We start from the raw sequence: 24415 nt of genomic DNA, 5'->3' as shown, positions 1-24415 counted from the left end.
TAAATGGCTTTGAAAACTGTCCTAGTTTCCTTGAGAAATTCATTTTGCTGTATGAAGAAGTCTAGAATTCTGATTTATGGCTTTCGGTTTTTGTTGTTTTATGCCTTTGAAAGATATTAATTGTGATGTGCTTTGGGATAATATTATTTGGCTTGTTTACCACAGAATATAGTTCTGATCTTTTTCCCCTCGAATCTGTGAGTGGGTGTATTTATGCGACTGTAAATGCTGAAGCTGATTATACATTAATTATATCATAAACTCTCTGTTTTTCTTATTGAAAATGAGACCTTTTTTGGTATTCATTTATTTCATGGAGGAAAATAAGGAAACAGCGAAGGGAGTGTAAGCTCAATGCAAAGACCTCACTGCAGCCTCTTTGAAGATCTCCATTCCTTTGTATTAACTGAGCTAACACAGGAAGGTAATTTTCTAGATCAGCCACCTATTTCAAACAGAAAAATTGGTGCTTACTTTTCTTTGTAAAATACTAGTGTATATGGTCAAAATAGTGCCTTCATTTGAGGCTCAAACCACCATCTTATCTACCTTAGACTATTGTAATATCATATATCTAGGGTCAACCAAGAAAACATTGTTAAGACTTTACTTGGTTCAAAATGCAGCCGTACGTTTGATCTTCGGATTAAGAAAGTTTGACCATGTAAGCCCTTTTTATGCGCAACTTCATTGGCTCCCTTTTGAAGCTAGAGTAATTTTTAAATTTGGCTGTATTTGCTATAAAGCACTCTTTGGGCACCATCATACTTGTCTTCCCAATTAAAATTATTTATATCAAGTAAGAATACAAGAAATTTGGGTATGTTTATGTACCCTACTCTAAAAGCCTGCCGTTTTAAAAGTTTTTTTAGACAAAACACTGGCTTTTCAAGCAGGAAAAATGAATTCCTGGATGTGTTCTCTGACTGACCACTTTCAATCGTATTATGTGTTTAGAAAATCGATGAAAACCTATTTGTTTGGTACATTTATGCAACGATTTTGTATTGTGTTTTACTGAATTTGTGCCTTCACTGATATATCTCAGTTCGCTTGTTGTGAACCGCCCGGATCTACTGGTTGGGTGGTATATAAGAAATAAAATTATTATTACAGTGGTACCTCGGTTTACGAGTGCACCGGTTTGCGAGTGTTTTGCAAGACGAGCAAAACATTTGCAAAATCAGAAACCGAGTGTGGCTCGATTTACAAGCGCCCCCCCCCCCCCCCCCGCGATCACGCACCCTCCCCCCGGGATCCAGAACCCCCCCGCCGCAATCCGGCAACTCCCTGCTGCGACTGGGCACCCCCCCGCCGCTTCTTACCGTCTTCTGGGCACCGGCACTGGCATGTCCTGTGCGTTGGTGCCGGTGCCCGAAGATCGGCCTCCTCTTCTGCTGGGCCTTGAGCATCTGCACATGCTCAAGGCCTGCGAGTTCACTTTCTGTCTCGTAGAGAACGTGAACGTGGGGGGGGGGGGGTGCCGGATCTCGGGGGGAGGGTGCCGGATCACAGGGGGGGCCTTCGGGGGGAGCAATGCTGGTTCTCGTGGGGGGGGGGGGGGAACTTATCAAAGCGAGTTTCCATTATTTCCTATAGGGAAACTCGCTTTGATAAATGAGCATTTTGGATTACGAGCATGCTCCTGGAACGGATTATGCTTGTAATCCAAGGTACCACTGTATTATTATTCTTATTATATGCAGCCCCGCGGCTGATGCAAAAGACTTTGCCTACATTTACCATAAACATGTGCAAATTATAGCATTCTATATTTTATGTGTCCACTAGCTCGTATTGCCCACAGTCTGTTCCAGAGGTTGAGCGAATTTTGGTTTGAGTTTTGCTTTCAGATCTCAGCACTGAATCTGACCAGAAATCTGGATTCAGGTTTTAGCCAAAAATTCCTGTGCATTTTTGGCTGAAACCAAAACTCACGCCCCCCCCCCCCCATGATCACTAGCAGACTCCCTGCAATCACTCCTGGTTAGGGTTATCAGATTTTCTGCTTGGAAAATCTGGACCCCCTAGACCCTCCCCCAGGCCCACCGAGTTCTACCTATCACTGCCCTGTTACAGAAGCACAGAGGAAGGGATGGAGAATGAGTGTGTGAAATTGGGGGGAGGGGTCAGAGAAGAGGGAAGGGGAGGAGCACCCTGCCTCAGGTTCTTCTCTCACCCTCGCTATGCCACTGCCAACCAGATAAGGATTTTCAAACATAGACCTCAGCGGTGATACCCAGGATTGCCAGCTTTACGCATAACCTTGGGAAGGAGTGTTTCTCCGAAACACGGACTGTGTAGGGTCCGTATTCCATGTACATGAGAGCCATTTTTAATGGATTACAAATTTATATTTATTTTTATATATATTTATATTTATTTTTATATTATATTAATATTTATATTTAATAAAGATTCCTGTCCTTGTACATTTCCATCTGCAGTTTCTTTTTTGGTTGGTTTTTTTTATTTTTTTAAATTTGTGCCATTGTTTGGAGAGTGAGCATGCCTAAATATAGTCACATTTCCCAGGCAAAAGCACTATTCTATAAACTGTGCCTAACTTTAAGCAAGGTTTATAGAATAATGCTTTTTTGAGTGCCACATATAGAATTTAGCCCTTTGTGCTGTAAAGCCATCGCTGTTTTTGCTCTCCACGCAGGAGACTTGGCAGGTTTCCCAGTTTTATGGATTAGCCACTGCAAAAAATTTGTACTTGTAATACCAGTGTTCTTCAACCACCGGTCCATGGACCAGTGCCGGTCCACAGAAATTTCCTGCCGGTCCTTAATGGCGAGATCCTAACAAGAACTGAAGCAGAACGAGACTTAGGGGTGATCGTCAGTGAGAACATGAAGACTGCCAATCAAGAGGAGCAAGCTTCATCCAAGGCTAGGCAAATCATAGGTTGCATACGCAGGAGTTTCGTCAGCCGTAAGCCTGAAGTCATTACGCCATTGTATAGATCTATGGTGAGGCCCCACCTGGAATACTGTGTGCAATTCTGGAGGCTGCATTACCGTAAGGATGTGCCGAGACTGGAGTCGGTCCAAAGAATGGCCACCCGGATGGTCTCGGGACTCAAGGATCTCCCGTACGAGGAATGGCTGGATAAGTTGCAGCTGTACTCACTCGAGGAACGCAGAGAGAGGGGTGACATGATCGAGACATTCAAGTATCTCACGGGCCGCATCGAGGTGGAAGAAGATATCTTCTTTTTCAAGGGTCCCACGACAACAAGAGGGCATCTGTGGAAAATCAGGGGCGGGAAACTGCACGGGGACACCAGGAAATTCTTTTTCACTGAAAGGGTGGTTGATCGCTGGAATAGTCTTCCACTTCAGGTGATTGAGGCCAGCAGCGTGCCTGATTTTAAGGCCAAATGGGATAGGCACGTGGGATCTATTTACAGAGAAAGGTAGGGGAGGGTTATTGGGGTGGGCAGACTAGATGGGCCGTGGCCCTTATCTGCCATCTATTTCTATGTTTCTATGTCCACAGGGCCAGCACATGCATCAGGCCCAAAACAGTGTTCTTCAGCCGCTGGTCCACGGTGTGATCGATGTGGCGTTATTTTCGAGCCAACTCCCTCTTCCTAACTGATTCAGTGCACAAAGCCATGGGCAGTGGCTTCTACGGGCATCCTGCAATGTCAGAGGGAAGGCTTCCAGATGAGGCACGGGACGTGCAAGGTGCAATTAGTACTATTAGGGGGGGGGGGGGGGGGGGCGGGGTCTTAGGAGGAGATTGGGTAGAGATGGGCGGGGTCTGGCCCACAACTTATCCCAGTGTTCTTTAACCGCCAGTCCACGGACCGATGCCGGTCCACAGAATAATTCTTTTATTTCTGCCGGTCCATAGGTGTAAAAAGGTTTAAAAACACTGTTATACAGATACTTTCAGGCCTTTTAAATCGCTGAAAAGTCTGACATGATCTGTATAAATGTGGCCTGGGACAAGGTGGAAGCGGTCCGAAAAAATGATTCCAAAAACAAAAATAGGGCAGTGGAAAGGATGTTCTTAATGTCAAAGTTGATTTGTTGAAACAAAATTATATCCGATAAACGTTACAAACTTGTCCAATCCATGCAGAAAACATAAAATCAATAAAGCACAGGCACGATGGAATGAGACCCGACACGGTTGCATTGTTTATTACACGCGTGAATCACGAGGTTCGCATTTTCTACTACAATATAAACACAGCGCTGGTATATGCCATTGTTATGACCACAAATTTGGATTCAATTCATGTCCATTTAATTTGTGGCTTTTTTTTAGCTGGACCCCCGAGGAAGGCGCTAATAGCCGAAACATGGACCTTGTTGGGTTCGCATTACATTGTGCCTGTGCTTTATTGATTTTATGTTTCCTGCATGGATTGGACAAACTTTTAACATTTATTGGATATAATCTTTCCCCCCCCCCATTTTTACAAAACCACGAAAGCAGTTTTTTTAGCGCAGGCTGGCACGCTGAATGCTCCTGATGCTCATAGAACTCTATGAGCGTCGGGAGCAGCGCACCAGCTGGTGCTATAAACCGCTTTTGTGGTTTTGTAAAAGGGGGGGGGATAATTTGTTATAACAAATAAACTTTTACATCAAGAATATCATTTTCACAGAGCTATTTTTGTGTTTGGTTTGACTTTTCCTGTCTGCCCTCTGGAACTTGCTGGGTTTCTTTTTTGTTTTTTTTTACTTCCCAAAAATTTATTTGCATACTGCTCGCACATTCACTGGTCAATCTACATTTCATATGAATTAAGTTAACCAGAGGGGTCAGCATTTAAGTTTATCTTTATTACAAATTTCGACTCCGCTTATACTGACACAACTTAAGGTGGTGACTGGGCCAGCTCATTATTGGCCTGCTTGATCCTTGACATGGACTCTGCTTCCCCATGTATAGGGTTGCCAGATTTTACGCTTGTAAAATCCGGACATCCTAGACCTGCCTATCTCTGCCCCAGTCCCATTGCCTGCTTTGGTCGGGCAGGAGGCAATCCGTGCATGCACGGATACCACACAATGACATCATGCACGTGCGTGTGATGTCATTGCGTGGCATCCACGCATGTGTGGTTTGCCTCCTGCCCGACACGATTGAGAGAAGGTTTTTCAACACCCAGACAAAGTACCGGGCTTTAAAAAGCTTTCCGGACCCTCGGTCATGTCCTCAAAAGGAGGGCATTTCTGGGGAAATCCGGAAGTCTGGTAACCCTACCCATATATAATGATAATTCCAGCTCATTTGTATAGGAAACATTACTTAAACTCTTACTTGGATCTACAGCTTCTCCATCAAATACAGTGTTCAGCCTGGTCAGTTCCTGTCAAGAGACACAGAAAGCGGCATGACGTGACGTGTCAGAACTGTAACAATAAGTCATTTGCAGTGGATCCAGCATTCACATTCCTGAACCCAACCCAGGTGTTATCTCCCTCTTCTCTTGGCACACTCTGTCTCTCCCACCTCTTTCTTATCTCCCAAGACATTCTCTCTCTTTCTCTGTCCCTTTTCAGTTCCCCTCCCCAAGACTCTCTTGCACTCTCTCTTCCTTCCCTCCCTTTCACTGTTCCCTGTTTGCAAAGCATGAATCCTGCCAATGGAGGGGGGGGGGGGTGCTGTTTCATTATCACATTTTCAGTGGCCGAACAGGTAGAAAAGGCGACAGTGAAAGCTAGAAGGCTGCTAGAAGGTGCATAGAAAAAAGAATGGCCATTAGGAAAAAGGAGGTAGTGATGCCCCTGTATATGACTCTGGTGAGACCTCATTTAGAATATTGGGTACAAGTCTGAAGACCGTAACTTCAAAAAGATATAAATAGGATGGAGGAAAGGCGGGAGAGGTGAAATATGACAGAGATGTTTAAGCACCTATGTGGCATAAATGTGCATGTGAGGCGAGTCCTTTCTTTTGAAAGGAAGTTCTGGAACGAGAGGGCATTGTGTGAAGTTAAGAGGTGATAGGCTCAGGAGTAATCTAAGGAAATACTTTTTTTACAGATGGTGGTAGATGCGTGGAACAGTCTCCTGGAAGTGGGGTGGAGACAAAGACTGTATCTGAATTCAAGAAAGCGTGGGACAGGCACGTGGGATCTCTTAGGGAAAGCAGGAGATCGTGGATACTACGGATGGGCCATTTAGCCTTTATCTGCCATTAGTTTCTAATTTTATCTGCAGGACTCCAGGGAACCTGCCTGTTACTAGTGATTGAAAGCACAATATTGAAGCAGCACCCCCTGGTGGTAGCAATGCAGTTGGAGGACTCCCGCTCAGCTTAGATGGAACAGTGCTCCCTTCTTCTACTCCTATGGCACTGGGGCTCTTGAACTCTCATAGTGCCACTCCAGCAGGTTCGATCCTCCATTTATATGTCGTTTACCAGTGGGGCGCACATGCCTGCAAACAGTGGCGTAGCAAGGGTGAGAGGCACCTGGGGCTGTGGTGTCCCTCCCCCGTCCTCTTCTCTGCCCCCACCCACTTTCGCACGTGCGCCGTTTCCCTTGTACATTTGTAACGTTCCTGGCACAAGCAGCAACCCTCAAGCTGCTGTTGCGCCAGTGTCGGCTCTTCCTCTGACATCACTTCCTAGGCCCGGGTCCAGGAAGTGACATCAGAGGAAGAGCTGCCACCAGCACAACAGCAGGTGGGGGGGAGGGGAGAGAGTGGTGGGGGAGGAGCAGGAGGCGGAGAGGAGAATGGGTGCCTATACCCTCACTAAGACGGTGCCCGAGGTGGACTGCGCCCCCCAACACCACCTTACTAAGCCACTGCCTGCTGATGAACGCATGTGCATTCCTGCCAAATAGCTAGATATTGGGGGCCCATATTGGTGTCTATCTATCTGTAAATGACAACAACGAATACTTGTCTTGACAATAATATCTGTCATACTTACTATTTGCTTCAAAAGTACCCAAAGTACCTGCTCGAACTAAGCACTAATCATGATGTCTCCCTATCTTTCACTTATCCACTAACAATCCATTTTGATTGCATAGGGAATCAAGTTCCACTCCTATAGCTCTGCCCTTGCCTCCACGCTCTTGCTTCCCGTTCCCTTCAGCTCAAAAATGCCTTTTCTTTCCTTCATGGCCTTCAGCCCCACCCATGTCCCTTTTACCAGCCCCCTCTTGTCCTACACAGACCACCCCTTAATCAGTCTACTCCGAGTATCTTCACAAATATCCTCAACAGCTGGAACCTCCTCAAACATGTAGTATACTAGGCCGATATCCTCCTAGGCTCTAACATTTATGCATGGGTTACACCCATACCTATTTTGGAAACTAGCATATATATATATATATATATATATATATATATATATATATATATATATGCGTATATGTTTAGAATAGTATCATACAAAACCAAAAGTGGATCTTATTAATTGCCAAAAGGTCATAAAAATAAAAATATTTTCTAGTAAATCAGTTTTTGGAGGAAAGATCTCAGATAGGTTGCTGATATATTCAAGTCAGCTAGAATAGCTGTTCAGCCAAGGCAACCATATTCTAATCATTGATCTTCCACCACCTCCTTAAAGCTTATGAATGTGCAAACTGCAACTATATCATTTGGGTGTGCAAAATTGCAAATCTACCACTATGCAAAAATTAATTATATAATTCATTTTTTAAAAGTTTTTGTTTGTATGCTTCTTAACATTTCATCCATATAAAAAGCATTATAATCATTGTCAGCTATCAAGGCCACGTTTCTTATATAGGTGATTCTGACAGGCCCGTTTCGCCACGCTTCCTCAGAGAATCACTTGAAAGAACAAATCTCAGAGGGTAAGTGCACATTGAGCATGTACATGTGTAAATGCCAAAATTCCACCTAAGCACTATGTAAATATGCATGTATTTTGCGTAGGACATGTATTTGCAAGGGAGCATACAAAGAGTGGGACTCACACTTATACATGTACCTTATACCATACTATATAGTACACATGTAAAGTTGGCATTTAAGTGCCCGCAGTTACATCACGTCTATGTCTGAAATAAACGTCTGTGCCTATATCCCAGTTAGGCTAGTGTTCTATAAGGGAATGTACAAATCTATGCTTCAGTATAACAGTGATTCCCAAACCTGTCCTTGGGGAGCCCCAACTAATCAGGGTTTCAGGATATCCACAATGAATATGTGTGAGATAAATCTGAATGCGTTGCCTCCTTAGTATGCAAATCTATCTCACATATATATATATATATATATATATATATACTAGTATTTAAGCCCGTTACATTAACGGGTGCTAGAATAGATGTGTAGACTTTTAGCACAATGGGTCACTGAGGCGTTTCTTTCTTTCTTACTTTATGTTTTTTATCTCTCTCCCTGCCTCCCTTTCTTTCTGTCTCTGTCCCCCTGTCTGTCTCTGTCTCTTCCCTGGCCCCCTGTCTTACTGTCTCTCTCCCTGGCTAGCTGTCAGTCTTTCTTTGTTTCTGTATTTTCTCCCTTCGCGAGTGTGGGGCAGTCTTAGGCGCGCATGCGCACTCCTTCCGGCCACGGACAAACGGAACACGCAGGTAGGAGTGCGCATGCGCCACTTAGGGTTTTATTATCTAGTCATTAAGCCCGTTACATTAACGGGTGCTGGCATATATGTCTGTCTGTCTCCCTCCCGCTGACTCTCTCTCTCTCCCTGGCCCCCTTTCTCTGTCTGTCTTTCTGTCCCTCTCCCTGCCCCTATGTCTTTATTTCTTTCTGTCTCCCTCCCTCCCGCTGTCTGTCTGTCATTTTTCCCCATTTCCCTGTGCAGTAGCATTTCCATCCCACTTCCCTATGCAGCAGCAACAGCATTTCCTTCCTATCCCCCCCCTTTCCTGTGCAGAAGCAGCAGCAGTATTTCCCTTCCCCTCCAAGTCCCTGTATAGCAGTAGCAGCATTTTCCCCCACCCCCCTTTCCCTTCTCTTACCACGATCTGGCCTGCTCTGTTCGGCCCCTCCCCCTTCTTTTACTGACGTTGTTCTGCTGATCTGGCCTGCTCCTGACCCTCCCACCGCCGACAAACCTCCGGGCTCCAGTCGCGTAGGCAGCACTTTAAACACGCTGCTTCGCGGCCTTCTATTGCCGATTTCCTCTCCCGCGTCTGTCTCCGATGATGTCATCAGAGACGCAGCAGAGGAAATCGGCAGTAGAAGGGCGCGAAGCAGTGCGTTTATAGTGCTGCCTACGCCGCTGGAGCCGGGAGGTTTGTGGAGGGTCAACGGGCGGAGCGGGGCTGCTCTCCACCACTCAGTTGCTGCCACTGCCCCACAGGGCCGCGAGTGTGGGGCAGTTGTAGTCGCGCTTGCGCACTTCTTCAGGCCACAGACATACGGAACACGCAAGTGGAAGTGTGCATGCGCGGCTTAGGGTTTTATTATAGAGATAAATATATATTGTTTTAGTTCAATCTTTATTAAAATTTCAACATCTTACAGAATAATGCAATTCACAAATAGATCATAACATATGTATACATACATTAAGAAAATCTTAGCAAAAACACATCAATATCTATCCACCCTCCCTCCCTCCCTCACCCAAACCCCCCACCCTCCCAATTGTCTGGCACTGCTTAACAAAGCCCTCTAAAGGGCCCCACACCTCTTTAAATGAGGCCATTTTCCCAGATTTTTCAGCTAAATTAGCTTCATATCGATAATCGAGGCACACAGTTTCCCACCAAAAATGGAAGTTCACGCATATTAATTGTGGATACCCAGAAACCTTGACGGGCGGGGGATCCTCCAGGACAGATTTAGGAACCACTGCTTTATAGAACAGCCATTTTAGTTTTCAAGTCCTAAATGAAGCCATGCTTCCATGAATGCATTCCACTAATGTCTACGGTACGCTACTCCCACTATTTTCTCCCGCATCTTATATCATTTCCTCTCTCTACGCTTTGTTTAAATGCTAAGAACATCGTTCCTCCTTCACTCTCTTGATTTCTTTTATGCATTGGAAACATGCCAGCAGACAAGCTCTAGCAAGTCTTACATGTACATTTTGGAAGTATACAGCTGAAAAATGAATTTGGAACCTGTTTGGGTAAAAAAGCTCTAGAGAAAGCTACTCATTACTGTTCCCATACCTTTATACTGACTTGTCTACTTTATATTTTCCTTGTATATAATTAGGTAGTCCTTCAGTGCAATGCAAACATGAAATAATAATAACAATAAAAACCAAATAAAGTTACCCTGGACACCTCGCTTGCAGGGTGCAGTCAATTACATTTTAAGTAAACACATAAATCCTTGTATTCAAATTCTTGGAATTCAGCCTAACCATACAGTTCAAGCTGGAAAGAAAGAACGCTTTTTGGAAGTAAGTTACTTTTGTCTTTTCATGTTTAGAAATTTTTTGGCAATAAACAAACTGAGTTTAATTAGATCCTCAGTACAGGACTACACAGTGCTGTGCATCAGGAATCGCATATTAATTAGAGAAGCAACAGACATATGGACTTAAATGGTACGAAAAACGCTGTAATGCTTTACATGAAAGAAGAGAAGGGGTGTGAAGAGGGTAACGTTCTTCCCATCAGTACTGCTGCTGAATAGCAGTTTGGATAATATCGAATGAGGATTACGAGGACACGCATCACAGCCCCCATCGCAGAAAGTGCAGAAATCTCAGATGCTCTGTAAAGAAACCATATTCCCTGCCTCTCAATATTTAACTTAAAAACATGTCAATAAAAAGTACTGGCTTAGAAATTCTAATACACCAGAGAAGAAAAAGAAAAAAATGGAATCTCCACAGATCAAGGTGAAACAAAAAAGGGCGGAGGTGGTCAACAAAAGGAGACATGAATCCCAGAGGGCTGACCCAACACGGCCGTGTTTCAAATTCCTCTTACTGACCTACATATGCATTCACTCAGCTGCACCTCACTATCTCTCTTCACTTAGCTCCCCCTTATGATTCCCCCCCCCTCCCCCCATGAGCTCTGATCAGCTGGTAAGTTCCTCCTTTCTGTGCCCTTCTCTTCGGCTGCCAACTCCAGACTCCAGACACTGCGTTGCTGTGCTGTATGCTTGGAACAAGCTACCCGAATCCCTACGGCGGGCTCCGTCTCTTGCAGAGTTCAAGGCCCAGTTAAAAGCCCACCTCTTTGAGAGTACTTTCAACTCCTAACTCCTCTCGCCTTGGGTTCTGCATCCCCAACCTTATATGTCGTGTCTGTCTGCCAAGTTAGATTGTAAGCTCTTCTGAGCAGGGACTGTCCATAAATGTCAAAATGTACAGAGCTGTGTATGCCTTTCAGCGCTATATAAGTGATAAGTAGCAGTAGTAGTTTCAGCACAATGCCTGCGTTAGGGGTCATTGCATGTGTAAGAGAGCTGATTTGGACAGTATTCACAATTCCCAAAAGTCATATATAACATCAAAAGCATCTTAGAACGTAAGAATAGCCTTTCTGGGTCAGGCCAATGGTCCATCAAGCCCAGTAGCCCGTTCTCAGGGTGGCCAATCCAGGTCACTAGTACCTGGCAAAAGCCCAAAGAATAGCATCATTCTATGCTACCGATCCAGGGCAAGCAGTAGTTTCCCCCATGTCTTTCTCAATAACAGACTATGGACTTTTCCTCCAGGAACTTGTCCAAACCTTTCTTAAAACCAGCTACGCTATCCGCTCTTACCACAAACTCTGGCTATGCGTTCCAGAGCTTAACTATTCTCTGATTGAAAAATTATTTCCTCCTATTGGTTTTAAAAGAATTTCCCTGTAACTTCATCGGGTGTCCTCTAGTCTTTGTAATTTCTGACGAAGTGAAAAATTGATCCACTTGTAGCCGTTCTACACCACTCAGGATTTTGTAGACTTCAATCATGTCACCACTCAGCCGTCTCTTTTCCAAGCTGAAGAGCCCTGACCTTTTTAGTCTTGCCTCATACGAGAGGAGTTCCATCCCTTTTACCATCTTGGTCGCTCTTCTTTGAACCTTTTCTAGTGTTTCCAAGTTCCAAGTTTATTATATAGTTTGATTAATCGCCTAATCTACATTCTAGGCGATATACAAAATAGTAAAAGTATTTAAAAACATAGGTAAATTATTACATAGACAAACAATGAATTAAAAACAAAAAAAAAATAATTAAGTACAATATAGAAACAATAGGAAAATTCTTTAAAGGTTACAATCTGTATCAAATTCAAAATATAAAGGTAAAAACATTAGGAGGGAAGAGCAACATAAAAAAAAAAAAAGAAGGAAATAAAAAATAAAGAGGAATTGAAGAATCATTTAATCACTAAAAGCATCATTAAAAAGGAAACTTTTAAGCTTAGTCTTGAATTTATCTAAGTTCTTTTCTTCTCTTATATAAAGTGGGAGATCATTCCAAGACTGGGGGGCAGTCACTGAAAAAACAGTAAGACGTCTTGTATTAATGACTCTCAATGAGGGAATGGCCAACAAATGTTGATCCTGGGATCTCAGTGTTCTGGAAGTAGTGTAAGGAATTAAAACTCTAAAAATAAAAGCGGGGGCTTGAAATATTAATGATTTAAAAGTGCCGCTATATTTTTCATGAGATAAGGTGACCACAATTGAACACAATATTCCAGATGAGGTCACACCATGGAGCGAAACAGGGGCATTATAACATACTTAGTCTTGTTAACCATCCCTTTTTAAATAATTCCTAGCATCTTGTTTGCTTTTTTGGCTGCCATCGCACATTGGGTGGTAGGTTTCACCGTATTGTCTATGATGACACTCAAATCCTATTCTTGGGCACTAACCCCCAAGGTGGACACTAGCATCTGGTCTTAGATTACAAACCTCTCTACAACTGTTTAAAGTAGACCTCAAGACATTCCTTTTTACCAATGCTTTTACACAGCATGGAATTCTTGTCTCTCATGATTGATTGCCTCTAATGATTGATTCACATTGGCTTCCAATAAGCCATCGAATCACATTCAAAATACTACTTCTAGTTTTCAAAGCCCTAACTTATAAGGAACCACAGTTCATTACTCGGATGCTTATTCACATACAACGCAGCTAGGACTCTTCGATCATCCTCCAATAATTTATTAACAGTTCCATCTTTGAAAAATAATCGGAACCAGATGACAGGATATGTTTTCGGTCACAGCACCTAGGGAACTCCATTCCTCAATTTATTAGAAACGAAAAAGACCTTGTCTCCTTTAAAAAATCCTTAAAAACTTATCTCTTCAAAGATGCTTTTAATCTATGATTTTCTCAACCAAAATTTCTTTTTAACTTCCTATTCCCCTTATGTTATTTTCCTTTATATGTTCTTCAACTCCTGAAAAGAAATGGTAACTTCTCCCTTTTTTTCCTTCCCTATTCGTGTATTGTCTTTTTTAGTTTGTCTTTTATTTATTACTAGCTGATGCCCCGGCGTTGCACAGGTATTTAATTATAGCAATAACACTGTCAATGGATTCAAATAAAGATACTTTATAGTGGTGAATGAAATTATTGTTTTACAGCTTAATAAAAAGTACAATATTCAAATTATAATGTGAAATATTTGACAAAATGAAGACAATACAACTAACGCAAAACGTGATTATAAACAACATTTTTTGTTTCACATCCAGGAGCAAGAACATATAAATTCTTGGGTGAACCCACCCTTGAGCAAGCAACATAGAGTTGTGGGCCGCGAGACCCCCAGAACATATCACCCCAGGTAGTGAGGGATCTGCATACCAAGTGTCGTTCAAATCGGTCAAGCCGTTTTTGCGTGATCGCGGCACATACACACACACATACCTCCGATTTTATATATATAGATTAGTTGTTATATTTTAATTTGTATTGTACATCGCTTAGGAAATTAAATAGGCGACTTATCAAGCATTAATAAAACTTGAAACTTGTATGTGTCTGGGGGACACAGCTAATCCTAATTTACTTATCTATCCCTCTATCTTATCAACTTCATGGTTCCTCCCCCACTATCCTCTCTCTCTCGTCTAGTCGTATCTATCTTACTTTCCCCCCTCTTAGCTTTGTAAATCACTCAGCTGACTGTGCTTGATGGGCAGGATAGTAAATCTCTCAAAAATTTGGAAACGTGGAACAGTGGCTGAAATGCTGAGAATAATGCGATGCTCGCCACAACACCACTTTCATTGTAGGTACCCTGGGAATTGCGAAAACTGCCTAAATCAGTTCTCTGACACAGGCAAGAACTCCTGAAGCAGACATTGTGCCAAAATAGAGTTATGTTGACTCAGCCCAGTAATAAAGACTTTACACTCACACCTGGGTTTCACGTCTCTGTTTGTTGGGCCATCTCTGCTCTGTGTTTCACCTTAGATATAATAATGATAATAAAAATGAACAAGACATTTATTTGGCACCTTTTACTTACCCAAACAGTTTCTAATTTCTCTTTTTTTCTCTTTTCTGTGGGATATAAAATGTATATTTCAGTTACAGAAGGCAAATAATAAACTGAATGTAGATGATTCATCCCTTTAATGAGGCACTAGCTGCAGCGGCTGTCAGCCAAAAGAAACAACCAATGGCTTACAAATCTCATAGAGGAGATTTATTAAAAGAGTCCCCAATAAACATGGCAGTTGGCTAACAAGATCCCAGATAACAACAAACTAATAAGAAAACGAAATATTTGATTTATTCACTACTTGCTCTGGGCGGTTAAGAACAGGTGTCTAACTTGGCCGTGTTTCGTCTAGGGCTGCTACGGGGGCACAACGCCTCCAATACGAGTTGCAGTATAGCGAATCTATACTGCAGCTCGGATGAGCCACAGAGGTCCAGATGTACCAAAGGGCTTTTCCCAATTTGTTTCAATGGAAATGCTTAGCCTATCTGTCTCCTGCAGCACGTGAATGATATTATTCAGAATTTACGAGGGTCATTTCATAAATAATACACACTATTTTTTAAATTTGACATGTTAAATTTTTTTTCAAGTATTTCTTTACAATCCTTCAATATAGTCTCTCTGCTTTGTAGTGACCAAGTCCCAACGTCCAAGAAGGTTCATTATTCCATCCAAGACGCCGTTTTTGTTCAGTTGCTGAATGGCTCGGGTATCGGAGGAAAAAAGCTCTTCTAGAGATGCAAAACGATGTCCACGCATAGGTTGTTTCAACTTTGGAAAAAGGTCGAAGTCTGGTGGACTCATGTCTGGACTGTAGGGAGGATGGGGCAACACCTCCCAGCCGTATTTACGTAGTTTTTCAATGGCAACATTCCCTATGTGCGGGCGAGCGTTGTCGTGAAGAATGAGTGGCCCAGCCAAGAGCAACTGAGGTTGGGTTTTGTCCATTTTTATGCGCAAAAAAATCATGATAATACACTGCTGTGACACTTCTTCCACATGGAACTTTGGGCAGGATTTACTAACCTGCCAGATCGGGCCCGATTCGGGCCCAATCAGGGCAGGTCCAACTAATTCAGTAAACTTTAACATGCAGATGAGGGCGGTCGGAGGTACGCCCCCATCTGTAGGCACGGATCGCACTATAGCGATCCCCATGCATGCACAGACCATCTGTAGATGGTCTGAGCATGTGTGGGACCTCCGTGCCATCGGAGTTGGGGTTTTTTTTTCTTCTTCTTCTTAGTGCAGCCAGGCCCACAAGAAAGCCTACAAAAATGCTATTGCCGGACCTCAGGGCTGGCAATAGATTTTTTGGGGGGCGATTGAGGAACTTTTGGGAGCCTGTGGTTTTAACCCGCTTAAGCCTGCGGATTAAAACCACGGGCTTGCAGTGCAGGGAAGGGTGGGAAAATTGGGGCAGGCAGGCAAGTGTGTTTGGGTTCTGGGCTGGAAGGCAGGTGTGTTCGGGGCAGGCAGGCAGGCACGTTCGAGGCTGCAGGAGGCATTCGGGGCAGCAAGAGATCGGGACTAACAGGGCAGTCGCAAAGGGCTTCAGCGACTGGTCCTGAGCAGTCGCTTTTTGGGAGCACAGTCGGATAGGAATAAAGTTTAGTGAATCGCGTCCCTGCCTACATTTGCATGTGCGGATCAGAGGATGGTCGGAAGACAGGTAAGTGAATCGGGCCGGGGTCGCTAAGGGTCACAAACCGATCGGTACGCTTTGTGAATCTAGCCCTATGTCTGTAATGATGATGCCTTCATGATCATAAGCAAAAATCATCATTTGTTTGACTTTTGATTGAGCTCATTGAAATTTTTTTGGCCATGGGGAAGATGGAGCTTTAAACTCGTCATTGAAAAACTACACAAATACGGCTGGGAGGTGTTACCTCATGCTCCCTACAGTCCAGACATGAGTCCACCAGACTTTGACCTTTTTCCAAAGTTGAAACAACCTATGCGTGGACATCATTTTGCATCTCTGGAAGAGCTTTTTTTTCGCCAGTACCCGAGCCATTCAGCAACTGAACAAAAACGGTGTCTTGGATGGAATAATGAAGCTTCCCGAAAGTTGGGACTCGGTCATTGCAAAGCAGGGAGACCACATTGAAAGATTGTAAAGAAATACTTGAAAAACAAACAAACATGTAAATTAAAAAAAATAGTGTGCGAACAGCCACCAGGATGGTCTTGGGGCTCGAGGATCTCACGTATGAAGAAAGACTAGAGAAATTGCGGATGTACTCACTTGAGGAAAGAAGGGAACGGGGAGATATGATTGAAACGTATAAGTATATCACGGGGCACATCGAGTCAGAAGATGATATATTCCGGCTCATGGGACCCTCAACCACCAGAGGGCATCCGCTAAAAATCAGGGGAGGGAAGTTTCATGGCGACTTCAGGAAGTATTTCTTCACCGAGAGAGTTGTGGATCATTGGAACAGACTCCCACTCCAGGTGATAAAGGCCAGCAGCGTGACGGATTTTAAGAGAAAATGGTATACTCACGTGGGATCTTTAAGGGAGTAAACTCAGGGGGGGAGGATACTTGGAATGGGCAGACTTGGTGGGCTATAGCCCTTTTCTGCCGCTTTTTTCTATGTTTCTATGTATGAAATGACCCTCGTATATAGCATTCCACGTCAGGGAAAAGGGACTGGACTTGAGATATCACCTTTCTATAGTTGCAATCAAAGTGGCTGACAAATTATATACAGGTACGTATTTTGTCCCTTGGGCAATGGAGGGTTCCGTGACCTGGCCAGAATCAAAAGGAGCTGCAGGAGGAATTGAACACAGTTCCCCAGGTTCACAGGCCTCTGCACTAACCTCTAGGCTACTCCTCCACTCCCAGGGTGTTTTCCCACAAGCTAGCTGGGGGATGCACAAAACCTACAATCGTCTACCCATCGTCTAGTGATCGATCAGATCGGATCGGATTCCCCGACCCCATGCACCAAAAACTGCTGTCCGAGCGCTTTTCCCCTCGATCGCCTAATTTCTGATCCGATCCCTTCAAATTAGTAAAACCCCCATGCAAAATAGCCAAACGATTGATGCACTAACATGGCTTGGTTATTTAGCAATCGGGTTTTACTGATCGGAAAACCCGATTGCTCTAGATCTGTCGGTAACTGTGTCAACCGCGTCGAGCTTCCTTTGCTTGAAGACCCGGTATATAAAGTTAAGTTTTAGTTTAGTTTAGTTTTCAATGGCACAGATATTCTGCGTGCAAATCGTTTGCTTGCAAACTTGTTAGTGCATCGATGGCTGTTGGGGAATCGGCCGGGGAATTGGCCAACAGCAAATCAGTCGGTAATACCGACTGACTTTTGTGCATTTAGGCCTATGTGTAGGTACCTACTCTAAGTACCTGACAATAATTAGGCACCTCATCCTCGGTAGATAAAGTGAGCTGCTTAAGATCAGGCCTAGCTTACCCATTGGTCAGGACTTGGTGTTTGCCTTCAGCATCTTGCCCTAACGCGCCTTTGTAAAAGGAGCCCTTGGCAAATGATCTTTGTTATAGCAATACATTTATATTTACCTCTATGTACAAAACAGAGTTTTAATATTTAAAAGTTTGATGCCCAATTGTGCATCCTTTCGGGATTGCTCTGGGATGATCATAATTGTTGCGTTTAATTATCAAAATCTTGGAAGGTGTGGGCTAGGGGGCCTGTTAATGATAAGTACTCTGTAATATTAAGTAATCCTTAATATTAAGAAGAAAAACTGTTTAGCATATACTTATTTAGCTGCTTAGAAAAATAGCACAAAAAAAAAAAAAAAAATTACAAAAATGAAGTAGAATCAATGACGATTGCCCCAGCAAAGGTCATATTCCATGGCTGGTACGCTGATGATTCCTGAAGATCGACTGATTGCCTGTCGGTTGCCTTAAGGTTTGCACTTTACCTTGTTGTATGATTATCAATAATGAGAAGACATATCTTAATCTGTGAGGCATGAAAACACATCTTATATTGTATGATGGCTGTTCCATCAAACAGTATGATGCTGGGAGGACTTCAGAATGATAAGGCAAGAAAGGCAGGCTGGAGGAACAATTTAGAACCACCAATAAATGCAGCGCAGAAGAGGGTTTGCCAACCTTAATATTTAATTTCCGAAATGCTATTCTGGTTGTTATAAAGAAAGGTAAGTAAGAAATGGAAAAGTTAAATAAGGTTTATGAAAATACAGGTACATACCTATGGTTTTGCTTTCAATTCTGCAATAATAATAATAAAAAATTGTTAAAATACATTTGTGCTAGATTTTGTGTACGTTGAAACATAGAAACATGATGGCAGATAAAGGCCAAATGGCCCATCCGCAGCATTCACTATTTCCTCCTCTTCCTATTGGCTAAGGCTCTTTACACTTGCATTGTGATGTCATAAAGCCTTATGGTTATAGAAACATGATGGCAGATAAAGGTCAAATGGCCCTTCCAGTCTGCCCATGTGCAGCATCCACTGTCTCCTCTTCTCCCTATTGGCTAAGGCTCTTAACATTTGCATCTCCTCTTCCTATAGGCTAAGGCTCTTGTGCAGTCATAGAGCTGCCCATCCGCAGTAGTCATTATCTCTTTCTCTCTCTGAGAGATCCCATGTGCCTATCCCAGGCCCTCTTGAATTCAGACACAGCCTCTTTTGAATTCAGACACAATCAATTTTGTTTGCTGTGTCCTGTCAACAATTAAAATATCAGATTCTGCTGTGACCCCTCTCAGTCCAAATTAATTTACCGTGCCTAGCAAAAAAATCTTCACAGTCTTGTACATTTTTCACTTTCTGCTATCTATAAATACAATTCAAAATAGAGTTTGTTTCATTGATCTTTACAGTACTTTCAACTTAAAACCAGAGAAAACAATGAAGGGAAGTAAAGGTCATATGGTCTAGCCAGTTTACCCATCCGTGTCTTCTACCAGTGGCATAGCAAGGGAGGTTGGCGCCCTGCATCGCAATGCCATGCACCCCCCCCCTGCTGCTTGAGCACCTCCCTACTCTTTCCGTTGCGGGAGCGCCACCCCCGTGTACTTCTTGAAATATTTATAACAATACCTACGGAACATAAGAACATAAGAAACGCCTTCACCGGATCAGACCCTAGATCCATCTAGTCCGGCGACCCACACACGCGGAGGCCAAGCTAGGTGCTCCCTGATGGAGACCTTGATTACCGGTATCCCTCAATGTGATTTGCAAGAAGGTGTGAATCCAACTTGCGCTTGAATCCTAGAATGGAAGTCTCCGTCACAACCTCCTCCGGGAGAGCATTCCAAGCGTCCACCACTCGCTATTCGAAACAGAACTTCCTGACATTTGTCCTGGGCCTGCTGCCCCTCAGTTTCAGTCCATGACCTCTTGTCCGTGTCTATTTTGTCAAATCCTTTTAATATTTTAAAAGTCTCTGTCATATCCCCTCGCAGCCTCCTCTTTTCGAGGGTGAACAGTCCCAGTTTTCCTAGGCGTTCCTTGTAGCTCAAATTTTCCATACCTTTTACTAGTTTCGTGGCTCGCCTCTGCACCCTCTCCAGCAGGGTTATATCTTTCTTTAGGTATGGAGACCAGTGTTGGACATAGTATTCGCATGAGTCGAGTCTCTTTCATTTGAAAGGAAACTCTACAATGAGAGGGCATAGGTTGAAGTTAAGAGGTGATAGGCTCCGGAATAATCTGAGGAAATACTTTTTTTTACAGAAAGAGTGGTGGGTGCGTGGAATAGTCTCCCGGAAGAGGTGGTGGAGACAGAGACTGTGTCTGAATTCAAAAGGGCCTGGGATAGGCACGTGGGATCTCTCGGAGAGAGAAAGAGATAATGGTTACTGCGGAGGGGCAGACTAGATGGGCCATTTGGCCTTTAACTGCCATCATGTTTCTATGTTTCTAACTGAAATCTGGTATAAATTCTGGCATGTAAGTTAGGCACAATTCCTGGAGCTAATATCCAGTTGAGGCTCACATATGATAGTTATGTGGGCCCTGGCTAATCATCGACTAACACCTGCATAACTTTTAATATGGTCCTTTAGCTACTCCAATCCCCCTTCCACCCACTGAAACAGAACCCTCCTTCTGATTCCCTTCTCCCAGCTCACAACATCAGGACCCCTCTCCCATCTCTCACTAGTCTTAAGAGACCCCCTGCCTGCCTCAGATCCATGGTGCTCCAGTGGGGGCAATGAGGGCAGGATCAAATCCTCCTCGCCATTGCCCCTAGTGGCCGCATCATTAAAATGGTTGCTATGACCTCTCATGGCAGCCTCATGCTAAACATGGCTGATGCTTGAAGAAATATCATCACTATCGCTGCTGAAAACTGAACTGGCTTTTCTCACCTATGTACTCCCTTTAAAAGCAGATGTGACTACAAGAGTGAAGGAAGGTATCATGTACGTGGAGAATGTTGTGAGACTGGAAATTCCGCCGTAGAGATTTCCAGCAGGTGTCAAGTGATGACTAGGTTAGCATCAATTAGTATCAATTAACTGAAGCTTGGCTGCCAGAAATGTTAAAAGTATTATGAACAGGCTGCTAAGAAGCACTTCATTAGGACTGAGAGTGAAAGGAATCAACAACTACCGGGGCATACAGCAAATTTTCTGATCTGCTACTTACGAAGGTGCTTTATGCGCTTTGGTTCTTGGTGGGCAGCGGATACATTTTGCTAAGCGGTACAGAAGATACGCCAATAATCCAGCTAGAAGAATGCTGCCTAGGGTGATGATGAATGGAACATACCAGGTTGATGCAGAATAAGCGTTTTCACGTTTTATCAGATATGTTATGCTGGGCTGTGGGAGATAAAAAATAAAAAGCAAACAGCTTTTACAAAACATAAGATGGGTATGTGCAGAAAATAAGAGTTGTTTCACGCCTGTTAACTGCAGGAGGTATATGTGATAACAGGTTGAATTAAAATATTGCTCCTATTGTATAATACCTATTTATTTAAGTTATTTATATACAGTACTCCTCCGAAATTCACGGGGGTTACATTCACGGAGTGACCGTGAATGTCGAAAAACCGTGAATATCGGAAGAGTACTGCAATCGGCACTTCCCCCCTTCCTCCTCCTCTCTTGCTCCAGCCCGAGCTGCGCCATTTACCTGGTCGTCTTAGTTGGCGGCGTCTCGGGCTTTCCCGTTGCCGGTTCCTGCGCACTCAACCTCCCCCTCCTCCTCCCTGTGCGGGAAGCGCGCTGCAGGTTTTCACGAGAAGAGGCTGACGTCAGGAGTGATGCGATCGCCATGTTGGTGGTGGGAGGAGGGAATTTGTAGTTCTGCTTTCCCCTCTCACTGCGTTGTGGGAGGGTGCACGGGAGGCACATGGCCAGGGAAAACAGAGAGCTTTTCCATTGGTCGGTCATTCGCGTTATTTTCTGACCGGAAGAGGTGGTCAGAAAATACCACGAATGACTGAGTCCGTGAATCGCCGACCACGAATTCGCGGGGGTGTACTGAACCGCCCATTGTCTAAGTGGTTTACATTCAGGTACAAGTCATTTGTCCCTATTTGTCCCGGTGGGCTCACTTTCTGTCTAACGTACCTGGGGCAATGGAGGATTCAGTGACTTGCCCAGAGTCACAAGGAGCAGCATGGGATTTGAACCCACAACCTTAGATTGCTGAAGCTATAGCTCTAACCACTATAAACCAATGGAGAAGAATCTTGTAATGAACAAAAATACGAGTAGTGTGTTCAAACGTTTTCAATAACATCATAAACCACAAGACCAAACAAAATGTGACTTTTTTTTTTTCTGTCAGCAGAATCCTTTACTAATAATGTCTTTGGACAGTGGTTTAGTAAAGCACATATAAATCCAAAGGGGCATAATTTCCATTACTGTAACTAATTAAGTTATTTCCGTAGAAAGAATATCAACAGGTCAGATTACAAAACTTGGGTTTCAAAATAAGCATGACAGCAGCAGGACCTGTATCTCCTGTGCCACGACGAGTGTCTTTGAAGGCCTATGTTTGCATATTTGACTGCGCCCTGGCCAATAGCAGTATAACATGCTAATTAGGACTAGTAGCATCACAATGGGTCATTCAATGCACAAATTATTTTAAGATTAAAATGAATTGTGACATCTGAGCTTAACCTTAGTGCATCGACTCCAGTTGAGCCAGACGAGTTTGAAACTGTCACACGTTTACACAAAGGGCTATTCACCGGTAAACAGACTATATCACGGTTGTCGGTTTGATGTCGAATTTATTCTGAATGCTCACAAACTAAGGGAGGGGAAAGGGAGATGCGACATTTGGATTTAACTGACACCTTTTCAGGAGTTAGGTGGTTCCTGTCCCTGGAGGGTTACAATATAAGAGATTAATTCTATAAGGTGGACAGTAATATTTCCATGCCAGTTATGAATTTAAATGCATAGAATAGTAGCATGTGTGCATATGTACAGTATATGCCTGTATGTTGCCTAGGCGCTACCCTGTAACCACGTGCACATGTGATAGTGTGAGATTAGCAGGTGGTCGCACATATGGGTAGAGCTCACATTGACGTGCGTAACTAACAGAAAACTAAGTTATAAGTGTATCACTGGAACTAAGCTGACCTGGGGGAAAGTGTGGCGCAGTGGTTAAAGCTACAGCCTCAGCACCCTGGGGTTGTGGGCTCAAACCGATGCTGCTCCTTGTGACCCTGGGCAAGTCACTTAATCCCCCCATTGCCCCATGTACATTAGGTAGATTGTGAGCCCACCAGGACAGACAGGGAAAAATGCTTGAGTATCTGAATAAATTAATGTAAACCCTTCTGAGCTCCCGTGGGAGAGCGGTATAGAAAGTTCAATAAATAAGTAGTGTGAAAAGTTTCAGCCTCTGCTAACCAGAGCTGGTATTGTGATGTCATAATGCCTCATTCCACCAATGCCTAAGAGCCAACCTCATCAGTGATGCCACAATGGCTTCATTGTCCTATACTTGGCTCACTTTTACTACATTTTGATTTCTAGAGTAGTGCAGTGGTTAATGCTACAGCCTCAGCACCCTGAGGTTGTGGGTTCAAACCCACCTGCTCCTTGTGACCCGGGGCAAGTCACTTAATCCCCCCATTGCCCAGGTACATTAGATAGATTGTGAGCCCACCAGGACAGGCAGGGAAACATGCTTGAGTACCTGAATAAATTCATGTCAACCGTTCTGAGCTCCCCAGGGAGAATGGTATAGAAAATGGAATAAATAAATAAGTGCTTACATTTAAGCTAGTATTCTATAAAGGAAAATGGGCACCTATTTTTCTTTATAGAATATGCACCAATCAGGTGCCTGTATATAGGTCAACCAGTATAGAATTGTCCTCTAAGATTGCATCTGAAGCAATGGAGGGTTAAGTGCCTTGCCAAGGATCAGAAGAAGCAGCAGCATTGGGATTTGAACCCTGCTCCTCCTATTTTGAAAACCAGCAGCAAAAGTCTGAACAAATAGCAGCCAATGCAATTGTCTCATTAATGAGGCAACACAATACCTCCAAGGGGCACGACAAAGAAATCTAGTTCAAATATTCTGTGGAGGAGTGTGTGGTGCGGTAGTTGAAGCTACAGCCTCAGCAGGGTTCAAACCCCGCGCTGCTCCTTGTGACCTTGGGCAAGTCACTCAGTCCTCCGTAGCCCCAGGTACGTTAGATAGATTGTAAAACTGTTTATATAACCTTGATAGGCAGTATATAAAATCCTGATAAACTACTGTACTTGCAACTTCCTAATCACCCCAACAGGAAGGGTATTACAATAATCTAATCTCGTGGCCACTATCTATTGGACCACAGGAATGAAATGCCTATGCTGATAAAAATGAATGCAATTTGCTAATCTCTTCCTGTTTGTCATTCGTTGTTAATGACGTTGCCATAATCCTCCTTTAGACTAATCACATCTTAATGACACTGCTAGACTGTACTGCTGACACAGGGAAGCAGGTCCAAAAAGCCCCATTTTAAGATCAATTTTCAAAAGTCGTCTGGGTAAATTGCCTGTCTGAAGATTGTCTGTCTGAAGATTGTCTACCCTTTCACTGTG

At 43.5% G+C, this 24415-nt stretch overlaps 1 protein-coding gene across 4 annotated transcripts in view; it reads right to left on the bottom strand.

Annotated features, from left to right (window-relative positions):
* CDHR3 (cadherin related family member 3) overlaps positions 1-24415 on the bottom strand; it is a 102626-nt gene that overhangs the window by 5670 nt on the left and 72541 nt on the right. For all 4 annotated transcript variants that reach the window (XM_033957596.1, XM_033957599.1, XM_033957595.1 and 1 more), the window contains 4 exons: positions 20991-21166; positions 18576-18595; positions 14377-14411; positions 5287-5335 (listed from right to left, as the gene is read on the bottom strand). In XM_033957596.1, coding sequence (XP_033813487.1) covers positions 5287-5335; positions 14377-14411; positions 18576-18595; positions 20991-21166 — 280 coding nt within the window. The remainder of the gene's footprint in view (positions 1-5286; positions 5336-14376; positions 14412-18575; positions 18596-20990; positions 21167-24415) is intronic.

Source organism: Geotrypetes seraphini, chromosome 9 (assembly GCF_902459505.1).
Source record: "Geotrypetes seraphini chromosome 9, aGeoSer1.1, whole genome shotgun sequence".
Taxonomy (NCBI): domain Eukaryota; kingdom Metazoa; phylum Chordata; class Amphibia; order Gymnophiona; family Dermophiidae; genus Geotrypetes; species Geotrypetes seraphini.
Note: the sequence above shows the minus strand (reverse complement) of the source record. Positions and strands in the feature narration are given on the sequence as shown.